The following is a 23,692-nucleotide window of genomic DNA, read 5'->3' as shown; positions in this document are numbered from 1 at the left end:
GTTGTTTAACAGCTAGTGACTGGTGAGATAAGTTATCATATTTAAATAAATCCTTTAAATTTGACCATATGGCCTTCGCAATAAAAAAAACAACTGTTGTTTAATGTCGCCAACTGTCAGTTTATGGTCTGTTCAGGCACTGTTTAGGCACCGGCACCGGAACAACCCAGACAATACCCAACCCTAATTAAGACACACCACTTTTCAAAAACCAGAAATGGTATCACAATCGCTAGCTGCATTGGCACATCCTGGTTACTGTACTTGACTATGTCTGTATGGCACGTCCGGTGTGCAATGGGCATCCAATCATGCAAAACAACGCAACATGGCACAATATGGCGCAACTTAGTAAGAGGCAGTGAAATAATCTTATTTTTTGTCATTTTCATCAAACATTTGGAGGGTAATATATGTTGGTATGATCTGTATCACTAATGTACAAGTCGTTAAACCAGCACCAAAATACATTTTAAAAAATTTAAGCAAATTTAGTATTAGCACATCTGTAAAAACCTGTTCTTGACATAAAACAATAGAGCATCCTAGAGGTGAATTGCATTGAAAATTAGATTGGCAACTAACAATTAATGTCAGGATGTATTTATCTTTTAATATTCTTTTCCCCATTATCAATTTAACATTAAATGTCAAAACAATTTGAAAAAAGGATGTGACATTCTCTCAAGAAAATACAAAAGTTGAATGCACTTTTTGACGAATAATAAAACCAAAAACAGTTGCTTTCTCTATCGTACTAAAATTTATACTTCAAAAATAACAAATAATTTAAACCTAAACAAGCTTTTTAGCATTTTGTTCATAGTGCTGTATATGTTTAAGAATAATTACAGTTTAATACAACTTAAATTCTTCCACTAATTAGAATATTGTACTCCCCAAGCTAATTGCTTATCTGAAAAGATGACAATATCAGACAAAAAGTCAGATGTTCAAGATTTCCCCAAATTTCAGCAATTAAAGAGTAATTTAGTTTTTTTTTTTCAGTACTAGAACCTATTTTCCTATGCATTGGTGTCTAAGTGACTGTTGTGAGCAACAGAAAACTGGTCCAATATTGAGCGAGAAACACTGTAACTGGCAGCCGCGAACTGGGCTGTTTATTTAAACGGAGTCTGGTGGGTTTGGCGACAGTGATTTTGGGGTAGTTTCATGTTACACAAAAAATAATCGTACAAAAAAAAATAAATATAAAAGGTTAACCTCCTTAAGCGTGACTTATGGTTCTGCAAAGGCTCCACGGAGAGCTTTCGCCGAAGCCAACGTTAGTGGCCTGAAGTTTATACTCTTTACACACCAACACACAACTAGTGCGTTGGTGTGTGCATCGATCTCTTTTAGAGAATAGCAGGGCCGGCATGTGTGTGCGTTGGGAGTGTGTGGTAGAGCGAGTGATGGCGATTAGCTTCGGAGCGAGTACTGACACCAGAGTCATAATGAAAAAAGTTAAGTTAACCCTCTCCTTTATTTCATGTTGTTTATGGAGAAGGAGAACCAGGAAATGAGTCGGGGGGGGGGGGAGAATGCAACGCTACCAAGCCACGGCCGAGCGACGTGTGTCGCCGCAACGTGTAGTTACATTTTTCAAGAGGTGCACGTCAAACTATGGCATAGGGTCCATGTCCTCACGTAGCTACGTACGTAGCCACGGCGTAGATTTAACGCAGAAGCATAAATCACGCTTTAGGGATCCTGTCAGACACTTACATTGTAGCTTGTTTCGCCGCTGCCGACTGCAGCAGTCTCGCTTAACACTGGACCAGTTTCAAAGATTGTTGTTACCATCAGTCACTTGGACACAAAAACATAGGAAAGTAGGGTCCATGTTGAAAAAAAACCTTTTAACTTGGTTTGTAACACAGAAGAATAAGTTGACATCCGTTTGCTGGGATCACATTCATGCAGCGTCTTTAATAATGATGATTTAGAGACTCACGTGGTCCATTAGCTCCTTGACCATGCCATTCCACTGGCCCGTGTTCTCATCCTGGGCACCGTATCTCCCATCTTCCACCAGGCGAACCTCGTAAGTGAAGCCCAGGATGTTGGCCAGCTCTCTCAGCAGGTCTATGCAGTAGCCCTCAAAGCGGTCGTTCCCATACAGCGGCTTGTCAGACTTCTTGAACATCACATATGGCTCTTCCTGTCAGGTGAAATATTGGAGAAAGGGATAAGTCTCTACAGCACTTGGCATCTTTTACCTACTGATAAGGCCTATCTGAGAGGCTGTCTGATGTGTGAGATAGGCTTTGGGGCTGTGTGAGCCCTAACACACACTGGCTCCACTAGTAATGCATGTGTAAAGCCGCTGTGTTTATGTGTGTGTTTGCCAGCAGTCAGACTCCTGTGATGAGAGGTAGGGTAGGTGCAAAGTGAGGCATGACCACAATAAGAGATAATCCCCCATATCAATGACTCTGTGCTCCTCTCAGCCTCAGCAGGCTGGCTTTGGGCCCGGGCCCAGCTTTCGGGAGACCACATGCTTTGTCAATAAGATAAGAGATGCTGATAGACGGACACAAAAAGAGAGAGCAAGAGCCGTCACATCCCTCTGTTCACACTAACAGCTGGGGAGATTACTAATGTCTTCTTCCATACAGCTTTTTTTTTTCTCCCTCCCGCCTACCGAGCAGCTCCTCCACCATGTCCTTCTCCTCTCTTTCCTCCACGCTTCACTCCCTGTTTTCTCCCCCTCCTGCATCCTCCCCTCTCTATATGCTACATGCACCATCTGTCTTTCTTAGCCTCGGCGCTCGTTCCCGCCACACGTCCCTCATTTCTACTACTCCCTTGACTCTCTCAGACAAATAAATCCAAAAATATATCATCAGGCAGGTGTTGTTTATAATATAACTGTGCCATGACTGAAACAAAAAACAATTAAAGATTGCTAACAGCTTTGACACATTTCACTGGCTGGAGTTTTAACAGTATGCAGGCCTTGAGATGTTTGCATAACAGGGGGGGGGAAACAACAATTTGTTCTCCTTACTAGTAATGGCAGACCGAACAAACAGGCTGTCTTTGCAGTATATCATACATTTGCCTTGTAGTCGTGATAGAAGACAGATGTTGAGGAGAATGATTTCACCGCACACTATTAGACAGGATTTATAGATCACGAAGAACAAAAGGTAGAACAGCATGACATTGTATGTCCCCTTGTGTTTGTTTTCTCTATAATCTATCATTAGTCCCTTATATTTGTATGGAATTATTTTTTTCTGTCTTAAACCTGAAATGTTTGTCCCTTGCAAAAACATCTCGTGAACAACGTGTGAAATCCTATTTTATATAAAAAAACACTACACCTCACGAGATCATCATAGACAGTAAAATGAATGGACAAAGCGACGCTGTAGACTTCCACGGAGACCAGTGAAGGTTATTAGAAGCACTTTTCCCCTTTTGGGGACATCATTTGAAATTGGGAAAAATTTGTTAGAAAAAAGGTGATAAATTGCAATATATCGCAGAATATTGCAATATGTTTAAAATCGCAATAATATCGTGTCGTGACTTAAGTATTGTGATTAGAGATGGCCCGATACTCTTTTTGCTTCCCCGATACCGATTCCGATACCTGAACTTGCGTATCGGCCGATACCGAGTACCGATCTGATACCAGTGGGTCATATATTTTATTATGTTTTAACAGCTGTATACTACTATTCCTGTATGGATGTGATATGATTTCTATCTTTGTTGTCGGTCTGGCTCAGGTTAAACTCTTTGTAAAACATGAACAAACACAAATGAATGCCACATAAGTTTCTTTTACTATCCAGTTTGACAGTCAGTTATAACGGAAAAATAACATAAATAAACTACTTTAACGTAGATTTTCTTTAGGGCTTTATTACGTGGTATCTGATCGGTGCATAAACTCCAGTACTTCCCGATACCGATACCAGCGATTTAGGCAGTATCAGCGCTCCGATACCGATATCAGTATCTGACCATCTCTAATTGTGATGATATCGTATTGTGAGTCCTCTGGTGATTCCCACCCCTACAGCCTCACTTTAACCACACTGCAACCAGCAATTATCATTGCTGACACATCTCAGCACATAATATGTTCTATCTACTGTAGCTCATGGACTGGGACATTATACTGATGTAATCTTGATGAAAGAGCAGAAAGCACTGTCCACATTCGGATCAATACCAGCGCGGCTGCACTGTCAAGACATACAGTGCAAACACCAAAACATGCTACTATGTGTATGTCCAGGCATGTCACTAAAAGTGAAAATAGGTGAAATGTACATATAAGTCCATAACGTCTCTGCTGGCATATCAAATAGGCACACATACCCAATTACCACTGAAATATGTATGAGATGGTAGGTCAGCTGCTGTTGGAAGATGGCCTGAGGAAGATCTTTGCAGATCAAAACGTTGCTTTAAAAAGAGAAATACACTATTGACTTGGAGCCAGTGTGCAGACCTTCTTTATGCCCTGCAGTTAAGTCTTTCTTTGAGTATTTCTGCCTGGATGTGCACACAGGTCAGCTACTGTTGACAACAACAACACATGGTCCGAACAGCAGTGTGTTGTGTGTGTGTGTGTGTATATATATATATATATATATATATATATATATAAAAGATAGAAATCATATCACATCCATACAGACATTTTAGTATACAGTTGTTAAAACATAATAAAACATATGACACACTGGTATCGGATCGGTACTCGGTATCGGCCGATACGCTAGCCCATTTTAACGGCGTAAATGTTTTTATCGCAAGATTAATGTTCTTTTTGGCCTAGCAAACTTTGTAGTTTTTTTCACATGCTGTTGCAACAACTAGTAACATTAGAAAAACTACAACACCACACCAGATCTAGCTAGACCGGAAACGCCGCACACACTTGTTTGGGCTTGCGAGCCGGCCAAAGAGTAGTAAGCTAACGTTACGTTTTGAGTGGATGGCGAGCGCGAGACGCCGAAATGGATGCCAATAAGATTCTGAATGGAAAGTTTACTTTTCAAAAGTTGCCAAATGGTTCTATTGACAAGACCAAAGTGATCGGTGTGTTTTGTCGTTGTGAACTGAGCTATCATCGCAGCATGTCCAGTCTGAAATACCACTTGATGGCCAAGCACACAGCTGATGCCAATTCTCCGCCCCCTCGTCAAAGCCAGGCGACAATGGATGACTTCAGACAGAAGCACATGGATGTTAGTGTGAAATTGAACACTACAGTATATCCCAAGTTGTTTTCAATAAAAAAACATTTGCACAAAGCAAGCCGATCCACTTTTCCATGTTGATAAGAGCATTAAAATGAGAAAAAATCATGGGACAAAAATAAATCAAGGGACATTTAGAATAGATAAAAATTAACTGTGATTAATTGCGAGTTAACAATGACATTAATGCGATTAATCGTGATTAAATATTTTAATCGTTTGACAGCACTAATATAAAATATATATATATATAAATGGCAGCCTTTTAACACATTAATTGCAACATCCAACAATCAAAGATAGGAGCAGTGTTTTCCTTTCTTCCCATCGCCATGGTAACTGCTTCAGTGGTGATGAGCATGCCAGTGTTTTTATAAATCCAAACAGGTAGTTTTCTAGGCACTTTTAATACTGTGTGCAGAAGAACTACACTCACTGATAGTGCATATATTAGAGTATTAAGGTAGGAATAGGGGCATCATCTTTTCAAACAGGGTTTTAATTTTCAAATATGCTAACTTCAGAATTCAAATTTATCACTGAAATTCCCTCCGCCGTAACATAACAGAACAGATTTTTATTTGTTGTTACTTTAGAGCTGAGGTACAAATTGTGAAGCATTTAGCCCTATCACATCCAGTTTGTAGCTGCTGCTATAGGAAATGATATAGACTTTTTATATTTATAGTACAGTTTAACCCATGATTGGTCAGCTTGGGCTGTTTGTGTTTTCTCCTGTAGCACTAAAAAGTGGAATACTTTGAATTAAACTTTAACTCTCCAAGAACTCCTGTCACAAAAGATCATGTCTCCTGCATCTCTGAAGGCCTTGTGAACAGCTTGTTGAGAGAGACTGCTTATCACTAAGGTGATAAAACACTACTGCTGAGGGGCCCCTTTTGGTGCCGCACAGCAATGCCCTTCTCTCTTCCCTTTCTACCTCTGAACTATCAAACTCTACTTGATCATACACACAGCTCTGATAATTTTCCCATCACTAAAGTTTCAATTCAACAGTTAGTCTGTGTTCATATCTCATTCATTTATTCTGCCTTTTTCTAAGTTATAGTACCTGGATATTTTTAATATCTGATTAATAAATCCTTTCATTTATTGATAAAGTCGTTTTTCATGAACAGACTCTCGGGTCTATGTACAGCTACAAACTCCACAACTTTCGATTTGAGACTGAAATACTAAATCTTAATTGAAACATAATTGGTGATTAAATTACGTTATACATTAAATTTGATGATTTAATCCATTCAATTTGAGCGTCTTTGACTCCTAAAACTCGAAGTGGCGCCCTATTTCCACCAGTGCAAGTAATTATGGTTTAAAATTGATTATAGATTAAGATTCAATATTAATATCCAAAACAGCCCATGGGCCCACCACCTGTGGGAGGAACCGTTGGGGTCGGGTGCGATGCCACATGGGTGGCAGTGAAGGTCAGGGGCCTCGACGGACCAGACCCGGGCGGCAGACGCTGGCTCTGGGGACGTGGGCGTCACCACCTCTGTGGGGGAAGGAGCCGGAACTGGTGCGGGAGGTGGAGCGCCACCGGTTAGATCTGGTGGGGCTTACCTCACGCACAGTCTCGGTTCTGGAACCATACTCCTGGATAGGGGTTGGACTCTTTTCTTCTCCGGAGTTGCCCAGGGTGTGAGGCGCCCGGGCGGGTGTGGGGATACTCACAAGCCCCGGCTGAGCGCCGCTGTGTTGGAGTTTACCCGGTGGACGAGAGGGTCGCCTCCCACGCCTGCGGGTTGTGGGGGAAAACTCTGACTGTTGTTTGTGCATATGCACCAAACAGGAGTTCGGAGTATTCGGCCTTCTTGGAGACCTTGACTGGAGTCCTGCATGGGGCTCCAGTGGGGGACTCCATTGTTCTGCTGGGGACTTCAACGCACACGTGGGCAATGATGGAGACACCTGGAGAAGTGATAGGGAGGAACGGCCTCCCTGATCTAAACCAGAGTGGTTGTTTGTTGTTGGACTTCTGTGCTAGTCATGGATTGTCTATAACGAACACCATGTTCGAACATAGGGATGCTCATAAGTGTACCTGGTACCAGAGCACCCTAGGCCAAGGTCAATGATCGATTTCATAATCGTTTCATCTGATCTGAGGCCGTATGTTTTGGACACTCGGGTGAAGAGAGGGGCAGAGCTGTCAACCGATCACCATCTGGTGGTGAGTTGGGTCGGGGGGGGTGGGGAAGACTCTGGACAGACCTGGTAAGCCCAAACGTGTAGTGCGGGTAAATTGGGAACGTCTGGAGGAGGCCCCTGTCCGACAGACTTTCAACTCACACCTCCGGGCGGAGCTTTTCGTGCATCCCTGTGGAGGCTGGGGGCATTGAACCCGAGTGGACAATGTTCAAAGTTTCCATTGCTGAAGCTGCGGCGAGGAGCTGTGGTCTTAGGATCTTAGGTGCCTCAAGGGGCGGTAACCCACGAACACCGTGGTGGACACCAGTGGTCAGGGAAGCCGTCCGATTGAAGAAGGAGTCCTTCCGGGATATGTTATCTCGGAGGACTCCGGAGGCAGTTGCAGGGCACCGAAGGGCCCGAAGGGCTGCAGCCTCTGCCGTGAAAGAGGCAAAGCAGCGGGTGTGGGAGAAGTTTGGAGAAGACATGGAGAAGGACTTTCGGTCGGCACCAAAGTGTTTCTGGAAAACTGTTCGCCACCTCAGGAGGGGAAGGGGAACCATCCAAGCTGTGTACAGTAAGGATGGGACACTGTTGACCTCCACTGAGGAGGTAATAGGGCGGTGGAGGGAGCACTTTGAGGAACTCCTGAATCCGACTAACGCCCTCTATGTTAGAGGCAGAGCTGGAGGATAACGGGGATTGTCGCCGATTTCCCAGGCGGAAGTCACTGATGTAGTCAAACAACTACACAGTGGCAAAGCCCGGGATTGATGAGATCCGTCCAGAAATGCTCAAGGCTCTGGGTGTGGAGGGGCTGTCCTGGTTGACACGCCTCTTCAACATTGCGTGGAAGTCTGGGGACGGTGCCAAAGGAGTGGCAGACTGGGGTGGTGGTTCCTCTTTTTAAAAAGGGGGACCAGAGGGTGTGTGCCAATTATAGGGGTATCACACTTCTCAGCCTCCCTGGTAAAGTCTACTCCAAGGTGCTGGAAAGGAGGGTTCGGCCGATAGTCGAACCTCGGGTTGAGGAGGAACAATGCGGATTCCGCCCTGGTCGTGGAACAACGGACCAGCTCTTCACTCTCGCAAGGATCCTGGAGGGAGCCTGGGAGTATGCCCAACTGGTCTACATGTGTTTTGTGGATTTGGAGAAGGCGTATGACCGGGTCCCCCGGGAGATACTGTGGGAGGTGCTGCGGGAGTATGGGGTGAGGGGGTCTCTACTCAGGGCCATCCAATCTCTGTATGACCAAAGTGAGAGCTGTGTCCGGGTTCTCGGTAGTAAGTCGGACTCGTTTCAGGTGAGGGTTGGCCTCCGCCAGGGCTGCGCTTTGTCACCAATCCTGTTTGTAATATTTATGGACAGGATATCGAGGCGTAGTCGGGGGTGGGGAGGGGTTGCAGTTTGGTGGGCTGGGGATCTCATCGCTGCTCTTTGCAGATGATGTGGTCCTGATGGCATCATCGGCCTGCGACCTTCAGCACTCACTGGATCGGTTCGCAACCGAGTGTGAAGCGGTTGGGATGAGGATCAGCACCTCTAAATCGGAGGCCATGGTTCTCAGCAGGAAACCGATGGAATGCCTTCTCCAGGTAGGGAATGAGTCCTTACCCCAAGTGAAGGAGTTCAAGTACCTTGGGGTTTTGTTCGCGAGTGAGGGACAATGGAGCGGGAGATTGGTCGGAGAATCGGGCGCAGCGGGTGCGGTATTGCATTCAATCTATCGCACCGTTGTGACGAAAAGAGAGCTGAGCCAGAAGGCAAAGCTCTCGATCTACCGGTCAGTTTTCGTTCCTACCCTCACCTATGGTCATGAAGGCTGGGTCATGACCGAAAGAACGAGATCCAGGGTACAAGCGGCCGAAATGGGTTTCCTCAGGAGGGTGGCTGGCTCCCTTAGAGATAGGGTGAGAAGCTCAGTCATCCGTGAGGAGCTCGGAGTAGAGCCGCTGCTCCTTTGCGTCGAAAGGAGCCAGTTGAGGTGGTTCGGGCATCTGGTAAGGATGCCCCCTGGGCGCCTCCCTAGGGAGGTGTTCCAGGCACGTCCAGCTGGGAGGAGGCCTCGGGGAAGACCCAGGACTAGGTGGAGGGATTATATCTCCAACCTGGCCTGGGAACGCCTCGGGATCCCCCAGTCGGAGCTGGTTAATGTTGCTCGGGAAAGGAAAGTTTGGGGTCCCCTGCTGGAGCTGCTCCCCCCGCGACCCGACACCGGATAAGCGGACGAAGATGGATGGATGGATGGATTAATATCCAAAATCCAATACACGTGTAGATTATTTACGCTACACTCCTACAAGTTTCTGATGCCGTTGAGAGTGAAGACAACACGAAGCAAGTTGAAGAAAGACTGTTCAAATTCACAGTAGCACATATCTAACAAAGACATCCACGGCTCACCATGACCCCCTTTCTCTAACCAATGTAAACACAGGGAGTGCACGGCAGTAGTCTCCTCTTCAGCAATGAAACAAGGTGAAACAGAGGATGCCTGGGTGTTACTCCTTTTCTATAAGTGTGGGCCACCTTTATTCTATGTCACATTGTGAACACAATTAATTAAACAGTTAGTTAGTTGGAAATATAGGCTACGGTGGTCTATATTGACTACCTAACATTCCACTTCCAGGATTGTTCAGGGGCCGCTGGCAATTCCGCAGGATGTCCCTCATTTTGCGCCGGAAGTCCGTCACCTTCCTCTGTCTTTGTGTTGGCGTTTTAAACTCTGGTGGATTTCTGAGGACTATGGTTAACTGCTCCTCAGATCTCTGCAGGGTAAATCCAGACAGCTAGCTAGACTATCTGTCCAATCTGAGACTGGAAAAATGTTGCCTGGTCTGATGAGTCTCGATTTCTCTTGAGACGTTCAGATGTTAGAGTCAGAATTTGGCGTAAACAGAATGAGAACATGGTTCCGTCATGCCTTGTTACCACTGGCCAGGCTGGTGGTGGTGGGGGTGTAATGGTGTGGGGGATGCTATCCTATCAATATGGGCCAACATTTCTAAAGAATGCTTCCAGCACCTTGTTGAATCAATGCCACAAAGAATTAAGGCAGTTCTGAAGGCAAAAGGGGGTCAAACACGGTAATAGGCCGCGTGGCGTGCCCGTTTATATTTCGGCTCCCATATTAACAGGTTAGAGCTTACACACTGCCGGCATGAGACGCGTGCCTGCTAGAAATAGAACCGACGCCTATTTTTCACGCGAGCGTGTTGGAAGCGTTTCCAGGCAAAATAGAATAGGCAAATATGTTTATATGTCATTTAGACTCTAATGCATATAATAAATGACATCTTCATGTTTGAAAGTCTAGGTTTTGACATCAATGTAGATATAAATGTAATACAAAATTTCAGAGAAAATATTTTCAAATGATGCACTGGTCATACAGAACGAAATATTCTGTAACATATCTTGCAGTCAATACTGCCGATGTGGTCTTGCTTTAATCAAATCAGTAAGCTATATATATATATATATATATATATATATATATATATATATATATATATATATATATATATATATATAAAGGGTAGTAGGATAGGCTACGATAACAAGGTGGGTGACGGTCCAACATCAGATAGGCTGTATAGGCTCTTTACAGCTACACAGACAGCCTTACCCATTTTTCAGAGTTTGAATCCGTCGGCGCTATGTCCCGAACACAGAAAAATCCACGCAGCTGACACGCAGCTGACACGCAGCTGAGACGCAACAGAAACGCCACGCTCGCGCGACGCGTGCAGTGTGTAACCGGCCTTAGTATGGTGTTCCTAATAATCCTTTAGGTGAGTGTATGTACCCTAAGCCTTCCTGACTGTTGGGTTATTTATCTGTCGTAAAATATAGCTCACGCATCCACATAATTCACAAATTGTATTTCCTAGGCTCGTCCTCACATTTCCCAATACTTTCTTGCTACAGTAGCTGCTCAGCCCCTTTAATAACTAATCATTTATTCCTCTCTTTATGATTTGACCATTTTCTCTCAGTCTCTATTTGCTGCCATGTTAACTAGTGGAACAACTGTTCCATCTATCATGAACACAAAGACGCTATTGTGAGCCCATTAGCAGCTTATGACCTCTCACCTTCTGTCAACTGTGAAAGACTGTAATTATCATAAACCGTCGCTGAAAAAAAAAAAAAAAAAAAAAAAAACACCTCACTGGAACAGCCAGCAATACCTATGATTCTTTCAGGGCATTATGAAAGCTCTCATCTTCCATCTGTGGAACTGGAAATGGCACATGAAGGGGTTTTATTTTTTAGTTTTTTGTATTAGTAGCCACAACATAAGAGAAATATTACTTATCACTCTTCACACATTTCACAAAATACTCCAGAACTGAGCCCCAAAACTTTTATTTCTAATTTAGGAGACTTGGTTGAACACTGTGGTCCAATGGTAGAAGAGTAGATAACTGACACATTGGTTTACGCTGTACAGACCCAAATCTGATAATTAGTCAGCTCCAAAGCCTCGTCTGCTCCAATCAGATTCATGCAATTTGTTTTTTTTTCCCTAGTTTGATTAAGGTCCAACGCTGACCAACAGTGATTTAGCAATGTCTGTTATTTATGAATTACAGCTTCAAAAGAGACGCTGTTCAAAAGAATATTTAATGGAATGGTTTGATTCAACCAGCTGCTATACGCATGCTTTAATCCCGATTAATCGTATGAACACAGGCGGCCCAGTAACATGCACAATCTGACACGAGCACATTGCCCAATAACAGTGCATACAATACATGTGATGCTGATGCACTGTGTGTGCAATCTGCATGGTTTTCCAGAAGCAACACATTTTATTACAGTACATAACACAAAAGCTAAATAATATAAATTAATTGATAAAAAAAGGTTAACTGTTGTCTGTTACAGTGCCTCCAATCGATTGAAGAACACATCCATTTATAATAATTACAGTTTATTTACTTTACTTTAAGTTTATATTTTTATTTGCAACTTTCACTGTAAACAACTGTAACTTCACATTTTATATGTGCGACATACAGCAAATCACGTTCTGTGACGTTATCACATTTCCCCACTTTTCAAGTGGCTATCTTTTCTTCCAGTTATACAAAGTTACTGTCCCAGCTGCACAGCTGATGCTTTCAAACTCAATTTTTGCCTATGATGATCTTTGAAAAGATTCTAGCCATTTGCATCATGGGTGGTGTAGTAGCTAAGGTGTTCCACAAAGAAGCGTACACATTTGACTAAAAAGAAAGATATCTTGGATACACTGATTCCACTGAGTCATCCGACTTGAGAAATGTGAATATTAAACTGGAGAAGTACTTTGGTGAAGACTTTCAATTTGATGTTGCTATAGATCCTTTGGGCTTGATTTTAATCTTGTTTTGAACTAGGCAAACTGTGTATACAGACAGTGAAATTGGGTTTAAAGGTCCTAAAAAAAGCTAGTAAGTAGAATTTAAGTTAAGTTTTTGGTCTAAATACTTAGACTTAACTGCTTGCAACAACTGTACAGTGTGTAATAATGCATTATGTGACATTTTAAAGAATGCATAATGGGTGTTTATAACACCCTAAGACCTAATATTGGGGTTATTTAAAAACATTTAATACAGAAGATATGTATTTATGGGCTTATATAAAAATAATGTTGTGTAATAAAGCATTTAAAATAAGTTCACGCCCTGATATCTTCTCCGTGAACCATCACCTTATCGTGGTGGAGAGGTTTGTGTGTCTCTGTGAACCTGAGGGCTGTGTTGTCTGGAGCTTTGTGCTCCTGGTAGGGTCTCCCAAGGCAAAGTGGTCTCAGGTGAGGGGCCAGACAAAGAATGGTTCAAAAACCCCAATGAAGAAGCAAGGTAGAGATGGAGTGACCCTGCCCGGAGGAAGCCCGGGGCCCCCGTCTGGAGCCAGGCCCAGACGGCGGGCTCGTCGGCGAGCGCCTGGTGGCCGGGTTTGCCACGGAGCCCGGCCGGGCACAGCCCGAACAAGCTACGTGGCTCCCATCTCTCCAGCCCATGGGCCCACCACCTGTGGGAGGAACCGTTGGGGTCGGGTGCGATGCCACATGGGTGGCAGTGAAGGTCAGGGGCCTCGACGGACCAGACCCGGGCGGCAGACGCTGGCTCTGGGGACGTGGAACGTCACCTCTCTGTGGGGGAAGGAGCCGGAACTGGTGCGGGAGGTGGAGCGCCACCGGTTAGATCTGGTGGGGCTTACCTCACGCACAGTCTCGGTTCTGGAACCATACTCCTGGATAGGGGTTGGACTCTTTTCTTCTCCGGAGTTGCCCAGGGTGTGAGGCGCCGGGCGGGTGTGGGGATACTCACAAGCCCCGGCTGAGCGCCGCTGTGTTGGAGTTTACCCGGTGGACGAGAGGGTCGCCTCCCACGCCTGCGGGTTGTGGGGGGAAAACTCTGACTGTTGTTTGTGCATATGCACCAAACAGGAGTTCGGAGTATTCGGCCTTCTTGGAGACCTTGACTGGAGTCCTGCATGGGGCTCCAGTGGGGGACTCCATTGTTCTGCTGGGGGACTTCAACGCACACGTGGGCAATGATGGAGACACCTGGAGAGGCGTGATTGGGAGGAACGGCCTCCCTGATCTAAACCAGAGTGGTTGTTTGTTGTTGGACTTCTGTGCTAGTCATGGATTGTCTATAACGAACACCATGTTCGAACATAGGGATGCTCATAAGTGTACCTGGTACCAGAGCACCCTAGGTCAAGGTCAATGATCGATTTCATAATCGTTTCATCTGATCTGAGGCCGTATGTTTTGGACACTCGGGTGAAGAGAGGGGCAGAGCTGTCAACCGATCACCATCTGGTGGTGAGTTGGGTCAGGGGTGGGGAAGACTCTGGACAGACCTGGTAAGCCCAAACGTAGTGCGGGTAAATTGGGAACGTCTGGAGGAGGCCCCTGTCCGACAGACTTTCAACTCACACCTCCGGGCGGAGCTTTTCGTGCATCCCTGTGGAGGCTGGGGCATTGAACCCGAGTGGACAATGTTCAAAGTTTCCATTGCTGAAGCTGCGGCGAGGAGCTGTGGTCTTAGGATCTTAGGTGCCTCAAGGGGCGGTAACCCACGAACACCGTGGTGGACACCAGTGGTCAAGGAAGCCGTCCGATTGAAGAAGGAGTCCTTCCGGGATATGTTATCTCGGAGGACTCCGGAGGCAGTTGCAGGGCACCCAAGGGCCCGAAGGGCTGCAGCCTCTGCCGTGAAAGAGGCAAAGCAGCGGGTGTGGGAGAAGTTTGGAGAAGACATGGAGAAGGACTTTCGGTCGGCACCAAAGTGTTTCTGGAAAACTGTTCGCCACCTCAGGAGGGGGGGGGGGAACCATCCAAGCTGTGTACAGTAAGGATGGGACACTGTTGACCTCCACTGAGGAGGTAATAGGGCGGTGGAGGGAGCACTTTGAGGAACTCCTGAATCCGACTAATACGCCCTCTATGTTAGAGGCAGAGCTGGAGGATAGCGGGGGATTGTCGTCGATTTCCCAGGCGGAAGTCACTGATGTAGTCAAACAACTACACAGTGGCAAAGCCCCGGGATTGATGAGATCCGTCCAGAAATGCTCAAGGCTCTGGGTGTGGAGGGGTTGTCCTGGTTGACACGCCTCTTCAACATTGCGTGGAAGTCTGGGACGGTGCCAAAGGAGTGGCAGACTGGGGTGGTGGTTCCTCTTTTTAAAAAGGGGGACCAGAGGGTGTGTGCCAATTATAGGGGTATCACACTTCTCAGCCTCCCTGGTAAAGTCTACTCCAAGGTGCTGGAAAGGAGGGTTCGGCCGATAGTCGAACCTCGGGTTGAGGAGGAACAATGCGGATTCCGTCCTGGTCGTGGAACAACGGACCAGCTCTTCTCTCGCAAGGATCCTGGAGGGAGCCTGGGAGTATGCCCAACCGGTCTACATGTGTTTTGTGGATTTGGAGAAGGCGTATGACCGGGTCCCCGGGAGATACTGTGGGAGGTGCTGCGGGAGTATGGGGTGAGGGGGTCTCTACTCAGGGCCATCCAATCTCTGTATGACCAAAGTGAGAGCTGTGTCGGGTTCTCGGTAGTAAGTCGGACTCGTTTCAGGTGAGGGTTGGCCTCCGCCAGGGCTGCGCTTTGTCACCAATCCTGTTTGTAATATTTATGGACAGGATATCGAGGCGTAGTCGGGGTGGGGAGGGGTTGCAGTTTGGTGGGCTGGGGATCTCATCGCTGCTCTTTGCAGATGATGTGGTCCTGATGGCATCATCGGCCTGCGACCTTCAGCACTCACTGGATCGGTTCGCAACCGAGTGTCAAGCGGTTGGGATGAGGATCAGCACCTCTAAATCGGAGGCCATGGTTCTCAGCAGGAAACCGATGGAATGCCTTCTCCAGGTAGGGAATGAGTCCTTACCCCAAGTGAAGGAGTTCAAGTACCTTGGGGTTTTGTTCATGAAAGTGAGGGGACAATGGAGCGGGAGATTGGTCGGAGAATCGGGCAGCGGGTGCGGTATTGCATTCAATCTATCGCACCGCCAGGACGAAAAGAGAGCTGAGCCAGAAGGCAAAGCTCTCGATCTACCGGGTCAGTTTTCGTTCCTACCCTCACCTATGGTCATGAAGGCTGGGTCATGACCGAAAGAACGAGATCCAGGGTACAAGCGGCCGAAATGGGTTTCCTCAGGAGGGTGGCTGGCGTCTCCCTTAGAGATAGGGTGAGAAGCTCAGTCATCCGTGAGGAGCTCGGAGAGAGCCGCTGCTCCTTTGCGTCGAAAGGAGCCAGTTGAGGTGGTTCGGGCATCTGGTAAGGATGCCCCTGGGCGCCTCCCTAGGGAGGTGTTCCAGGCACGTCCAGCTGGGAGGAGGCCTCGGGAAGACCCAGGACTAGGTGGAGGGATTATATCTCCAACCTGGCCTGGGAACGCCGGGATCCCCAGTCGGAGCTGGTTAATGTTGCTCGGGAAAGGGAAGTTTGGGGTCCCCTGTTGAGCTGCTCCCCCGCGACCCATTAACCGGATAAGCGGACGAAGATGGATGGATGGATGGATGGATCACGCCCTGATATAGTTAAAAACATTGTTGTTTTTACACATTTATAGCCTAAATATGGTGGGGGTTATTTTAATTATATCAACTGATTGTAAAAACATTCAAATGATTCAGCTAATTGCATTTAATATACATGCATTTGAATATAATTGTTGTCTTATCAGATAAGCAATGATGACATTCGGCCACCCTGAATACACACACACACACACACACACACACACACACACACACACACACACACACAAACACACACACACACAGCCTCCTGTCTCCTGCAGTGAAGCTGGCTGCAGACGGAGGCCGGTGCATCTTTAATTAAGAAGATGGAGAGAAGGACAAGCTGAGTGTCTCTGTGAAGCAAACCTAATTAAAGCCATACCACATCCATGCCTCTCTGTAGAGTCTCCTTCAACACAAAATCAAGCCCATTCTTTCCCAACAAATTAAAAACACAATAGATGTTCTGCGTCAGCGAAAAACAATGATACTGCATTATTTGACTCAGTTTTAAACATTTATCTTAGTGAGGCTGTAGCTGGGAAAGAATCAAATCATCCAGGTGCTCTCAGCATGCAGTGGTGTGATGAAGAACTGTCCATTGGCTTACACATAAAGGGACATACTGAAGACATTGTTTTTTTTTATATATATATATATATATATATATATCTCCAACTAATATGCAGTAAACTTTGCATGTTAAAGGCCTTTTCACATGGGGAGTGATTGTCGCACCTTTCGATGAGAGGCGAGCAGGCAGGTGGGGGGGGGCGCGGGCAATCTGATAGTGTGTGTGTCCATATACGCGTTGTTTTCATGTATGGGATCGCCCCGTTCCCAGCATTGCACGCCAGTGGGCTTGCCACCAGTTTCTCTTCACTGACCACTGACAAGCAAAGAAAACAACCCTCCTACAACCGCGATGGCTGCAGCTGATTGGACGAACGCCTCACGTGGGTCTGGCTGCTCCGGGATTTCAAAACCGACCATAATGGCGGCTCGTTCAGAATACAATCTCGTATTTTACGAAAATAGTTCACCGAAATGTGTTTCCAAAATAGACCATGCAGCTGCTGAAGTCTGTCTTCATTTCAGATCGACAAAGGTCAGTTTAAAAGATGTTCGTCAGCTTTTGTGAGGCGTCGAGCCGAGCCGGCAGCTCCTCATTTGCATAAAGTTGGCTGGATTCAACTTTATGCCAATGAAGACGATATCCTTTTCATATTGTAATAATGGATTAATTAATTCCTTGGACAATACACTGCACAATGCAGGCGCCTGGATAGCTCAGTTGGTAGAGCGGGTGCCCATATATAGAGGTTTACTCCTCAAAGCAGCGGGCCAGGGTTTGACTTTGCTGCATGTCATTCTCCCCTCTCTCTCCCTTATAATTTCTTCAGCTGTCCCGTCATTAAAGGCCTAAAAATGCCCAAAAAATCTTAAAAAAAATACACTGCACCTTCCTGCACAAAACTGTACAGCTCTTAATTTTAAAAGCAGATATATTCTACATATTGTTATAATATTGTTTCATATTGTTACCGTGAATTTCTCTATTTTATTTATGTTTCTGTTGCAGTTTTTGTCACTATGGAACTCTAGCCTTGCCCTAAAAAATGTACATTGCCATATGGTATTCTACACTGAAGAGTATATTAAAGTAAACCCAAACAGGTTTATATCAACACGGACAATTTACTGGAACTACTGTCTCTTCTATGGTATTTCAATAAATATAGTCGTATTACAATCCAGTTTATGTCCTACATGTGATCAACATTGGATCCTGGAGATATATTAGAAAAGCGAGAGGCATCATAATTGCCAGGATATGTTACACTAACCCCATATGTTTGATAGCTCGGGCATTTAGCTTAATGATCCTTCACAGTACTTATTTGTCAGTATGATGCAACTGTTCCAATTTATTAAATAATCTTTCCACATCTGTCTCTTTCCTGAATGTGATACATCCTGGAAGGTCTGTGGGCTCTGACACCAGCTTGTTTGCATTTCCTCACGTCTCATCCAAGAACAGTTGCCCTGAATACTGACAGCCAAATGGAAATGAGACCTGATCTAAGACCAGAGGTTTTTATCCAAACAATTTAATCAACGGCTTTACTGATGCTCTCTTTTTTTAGCTTTCAGATGCTTTTAGAAATCCTGATTGAAGTTTGATAGTCTCCCATTGCCAGACCTTCCTCCACAGTGCTGCTCAGGAAGGTCTGGCTAGACCACACAGCATTCCAGGATGCTCTGGTTTATTGGCATTTCTTTAAACCAATCACAATCGTCTTGGCCGGCGCTGAGCTCCACTGGAGTTTAAAATGCCAACACAAAGAAAGCGGAAAGTAACGGACATCCGGCCGAAATTAGGGCCATACGGCCGAATTTCCGGCGGCATCTGAACAATCCCGGAAGTGGAACGTCGTGGATATAGACTAGTTGTTTGGTAGATTAGATGGCAAGGGGGTGGCAGTAGCTCAGTCCATAGGGACTTGTCTTGGGGACCCCGAGGGTCGCCGGTTCAAGTCCCTGTGCTAACCGAGTACGGAGTGGTGCTTAAGGCACTCTGACATCTCTCCATTAGTGCATGTATATGTCCTGGGCATGTGTGTGCATTTCAGGCCTGTGTGTAATAACTGACAACAGAGTGAACCTTTTTAATTTATATATCAATAAAGTATGTCTTAATCTTACACAGTGGAAGTAAATAAAAGTCATATGATTTATTCCATTTCAATAAACTGTTTCCAATGTGGAGCATACTAAATACAGACTGATGAATACAAACCCATCCTCCAATCCAGCTATACAATAATCTCTTTGTTAAAATGTTTCACCTTCAACTCGAATCTGAAAACTATAAGATATCAATTAGGGGGAATTATTTACCTGCACACATTTTTAAGTATCTTTTTTTTAATATAAATATGTAATAACTATACAACATAAAACACATCAATGAGCCACACTGTTGCACTGGGTGACATGTTCCTTCATCACCCTGGAAACACAAACACTAATTTTTTGGGCTCAATTCCACGTACACCGTCCTGCTGCCCCAAGTACTCACTAGAGCACTAAATGTGGATTAATCCGCTGCTGAAAATAGTCCCCAAAAATTCTATATTTTCTCATTCCTGTCCTGGGTAACGTTAAGCTACAGTGACCAGATGCAAATTACTGTAGTTAAAAAAAATTATAAAAAATTAACTATATATTTGTGAGACATTTATAAGGTGTATATCTCAGTAGGAACCAATGGATCACAGACAGGTTGGACAAGTCTGAAAGTATTGTGAGACAGACTAACGCATGTTGGCGTGGTCTTTTCATGGTTCCCTAATCAATGACCAAATTGTGCCTATATCTAAAGTCATATGGATCTTTTTTGTGATAGTTTTGATATGGCATCAGATCACAAAGCATATGGTTTGTTTTGGAAGGCAATGTCAATCAATGTATTTAGTTGTCTAGTCTGGAGGAGATGACTTATTGGACACTGCAAGCATAACATTGTTATTATTATCAAGGTTGACTAACAAGGATCAAATAGGATATTATATAGTTTCAACAGCTCAACAACAGCTATTTAATCCTTAAATGTGATGCCCAGCTGCTGGGTATCTTATCTTATTTGCCATTTTTGCATTGCAACAGAGAAAATCCATAATTTTGTATTTTAGAGCAGTCTGCACGTAGCTCTACTACTCTCCGGCAGTGACTAATAAAACGTGGGTTTGTTTCTGTGGAAGTGGAAGCATGCCTGCTCTTTGCTCTCTCTGAGACATTACACAGTATATTATCTGCAGCTCCAGCCATTAGCCTAAAGGTACTTCATTTCCACCGCAACATTACGGGAGTGATTTCCAAAGTAGATAAACTGTTGATAGGCCAAGATCTCAACAGTAATTACATCATGTTTTATAGTACATAATCCCTGAGAAAATGATGAGAAGCTGGATGAAAGTGTGCATCAATCAAACGTAACAAACCCAATTATTGTCAGCCCTCCCTTCCTTTCCTCGCTGCTCACAGCCATCACACATCTCCCCATGACTCAGTCCTGATATGGCAATTACAGCTGTGAAGTCTTTGCTAATAACTGCAATCCAATCACTTCACAGCACGCGCGGAAGGAAAGACGGCCCACGATAAATAATGACATGACATGATATTGTTATTTTTACGCTTGCCTCCTCGATAACCGGATCATAAATGGCTTTAATTTGGCTCCCTTCCAAGTTTTCCTCCACTGGGATGGTTCTCATATGGCACATAGTATGTGTCACGCACAGGAAGGAGCAGGAGTCAGATTGGAGTAAGTGCAGTGAGCTTTATTCACAAAGATCCAACAGAGAGTAGTATGAACAGGGAGGATACCGGCAGGAGACGAGGTAATGGTCAGAGCAGCAGCCGACAACAGGATGCTAAACAACAGGTAAGTAAGTACTTGAAATAAACTACGAACGCAAGAGCAAGTCAGAGTGTCGTGAACAAACGTAAGACTCGACAAAGAGTTAGTTTGTCTGTGCTGCTATTGAAGGTGGTCACTGATGAGATGCAGGTGGTGAACTGATGGTCTGGCGTAATGCAGTGCAGGTGCGTGTAATCAGTAGTGAACGGCTGAGAGGAGTGAGTGCTGGGGAATGTGAATGGGAAACACAAACTGAAAGTCCATGAAAACCTTGAAAGTCCATGAAAACCAACAGAAAAGTCCATGTAAACCTCACAGTATGTGCCTACTGTTTGTATGCATATATTCAAACACACAGGAGGTATGGTGAGTGAATTGTTCAGCGACAGAAAAACAACGGCTCCAGCCTCCACCATTTGGCATTACAATTGTGGTAATTTAATCAATTGCAAACATTGTGACATTAGTGGTATCTTTGTTAAGTGATAAAGGAATAGTTTTTTATTTAAAGATTGTTTTTGGGGCATTGTTAGGCCTTTATTTGTGACAGAACAGCTTAGATATGAAAGGGGAGAGAGAGGGGGAATGACATGCAGCAAAGGGCCACAGGTCGGAATCGAACATGTGGCCACTGTGTCGAGGACTGAGCCTCTGTATATGGGCGCACGCTCTACCAGGTGAGCTACCCAGGTGCCCGTGAAAGAATTGTTTAACATTAACAGTATGGAGCTGAAACTGGAAGTGATTAGCTTAGCTTAGCATAAAAACTGGAGGCTGGGATAAACAGCTAACCTTGCCTTATTCAATTTCAAGAATACACCAACCAACTCACTAATTAGCATGATGTGTCAACTCTTTTGAATCAGTTTTTGGGGGAGTTACATGCTGGCTCTATTTTTTTTTGGTGAACACCAGCTGCGTGCAGATTTTTTCCATCACTGTGAAGCAAATGCTCCACAGAATAGCGTCGATGGATCAAATGTTGGGGGCAAACAGGGCTCACAGGTTATTTTAGTGGTTTACTCCAGCCTTGTTAGGTAGAAGGTGCCATAAGTTGAACCGATTGTAAAGCCACGTCAGACAAATATTTGATTTTGGCAATATAAATAAAAGTGGTTTGACTTGAACTTGACTGAAGTTCAAATTGTCCCATTACAACCCATGTCACCTGAGAAATGTGTGACTGGCCGCCAACCAGAGTTGTCGGAGTATTCATTTCTTTATTTTCATAAAGGACAATACACATTAATTAAAGTGCTCATATTATGCTCATTTTCAGGTTCATAATTGTATTTAGAGTAGGGTGACCAGATTTCCGGGAGCCGAAACTGGGACACTTTGCGTGTGACCGTAGTGCTTGTGCACGCGCACACGCTTTTTAACGTGAACATGTGCCAGCCCAGTTCAGACACAGACACAGACTGTTACTTCATTATTTTGATTGTAGGCTTCTCATCTAATAATAAGTGTTTTTTCCGGTAAAATTGCAGCAACAGCCTTTTTCAGTTCAGTGTGAGATTTATGTTGAGATTTTTCTACAAAAGAGTTTTTGAAGTGTTATTTATTCCAATAACTCCAAAATAATTAAAATGATTTATTGAAAATTTTGAGCATTAAACACTTAATTTCCTGCATTCTGGTGAATTTTTATGCACCTATTTCTACCTTTTTCTGAATCAATGTATGCTGCAAATATCTTTATTTAAAGAGAAACATAGATTCCAATCCAAAAATAAAAACATAATGGAATATACTGAAGTAAGGCTCTCAGGCATTCTGTATTGCTTTCAACTATTTATTCTCCTGTAGATCGACTTTTCTAATTATATCTGAGTCAGCACACATGTAGCCTGTAGGCATCATTTACTCCTCCCTCCTGTTTGGCGTCTTTTGTTGTTAATGTATTAACAAACCCCTGGACTGTAATATTTATGATGTGTTTGGGCAATGTCCAAAATTTTGTGCACATTCAAAATACAGTATATCTGTGTTCTCTGTGATTTGGAGGAGTCGTGATATTTTGAGAAAAATAAAGTTATAATAGGCTATTACAAGAATAAAGTCACTATATTTCATAAAATAATCTGAACCATAGTCTGCTGTGTATTATGTGCTTGCTCTGCTGATAAGGTAGATCTCAGACCTTCTGACAGACACAGAGCCCCGCTTGGGTGTCTGAATGAGACAAAAAGTTTAGCTAACTACTGCAGAAATACACGGAGCACAAACGCAACACATCTACCGCAGCATGGCCACAGCTGAGCGCATCCATGAACCTGAAGCTGCGCTGCATTTTACAGAGAGAGTGGACACTAAGAGACCCACAGGTCTGCTTCAGAGCTCCGTGTGTCTGAGTCTGAACCGCAGACTGGAAACGTCACGTCACAGGAACTTCAAACTAAATCATTAGTATTGCCCTCCTAAACTTTTTATTGATGGCATCAATGTATTAGACTGATTTGGCTATGATTCCTCCGAAAACTTCACCCGTCTTTCACAGCTTTCCTCTCGTAGAGACGGTTGCTAGGTGATAGCAACAAATACAGCATGGTCGGACCCCGCACGTAGCTGCCCGTTCCATTCGCCTCGGAAGAATAAACTGGACAAATTTACATTCGGGGCTGAAGACACGGCAAAATCGGCTCAAGCCACTCCTGGTGTAAACCGGGACATTTTAGCGTCCTGACAGGCTTTTGTCGAGACTCGGGACAAGCAATTCAAAATCGGGATTGTCCCGGTCAAACCGGGTCGTCTGGTCACCCTAATTTAGAGGCTGTACCAGAATAGGTTTAATTTTCAGAAATTTTATATATATATATTTTTTTTATAATTTATATATATATATATATAT

At 44.5% G+C, this 23,692-nt stretch overlaps 1 protein-coding gene across 1 annotated transcript in view; it reads right to left on the bottom strand.

Annotated features, from left to right (window-relative positions):
* The window catches only part of LOC114557378 (glutamate receptor, ionotropic, kainate 2), a 214,213-nt gene that overhangs the window by 84,134 nt on the left and 106,387 nt on the right, over positions 1-23,692 (bottom strand). Inside the window, exon 10 of the mRNA XM_028580809.1 lies at positions 1,958-2,164. Within this exon, the coding sequence (XP_028436610.1) occupies positions 1,958-2,164 (207 nt within the window). The remainder of the gene's footprint in view (positions 1-1,957; positions 2,165-23,692) is intronic.

Source organism: Perca flavescens, chromosome 6, assembly GCF_004354835.1.
Source record: "Perca flavescens isolate YP-PL-M2 chromosome 6, PFLA_1.0, whole genome shotgun sequence".
NCBI classification, from domain to species: domain Eukaryota; kingdom Metazoa; phylum Chordata; class Actinopteri; order Perciformes; family Percidae; genus Perca; species Perca flavescens.
The sequence above is the reverse complement of the archived record's forward strand: the minus strand, read 5'-3'. Positions and strand labels throughout refer to the sequence as shown.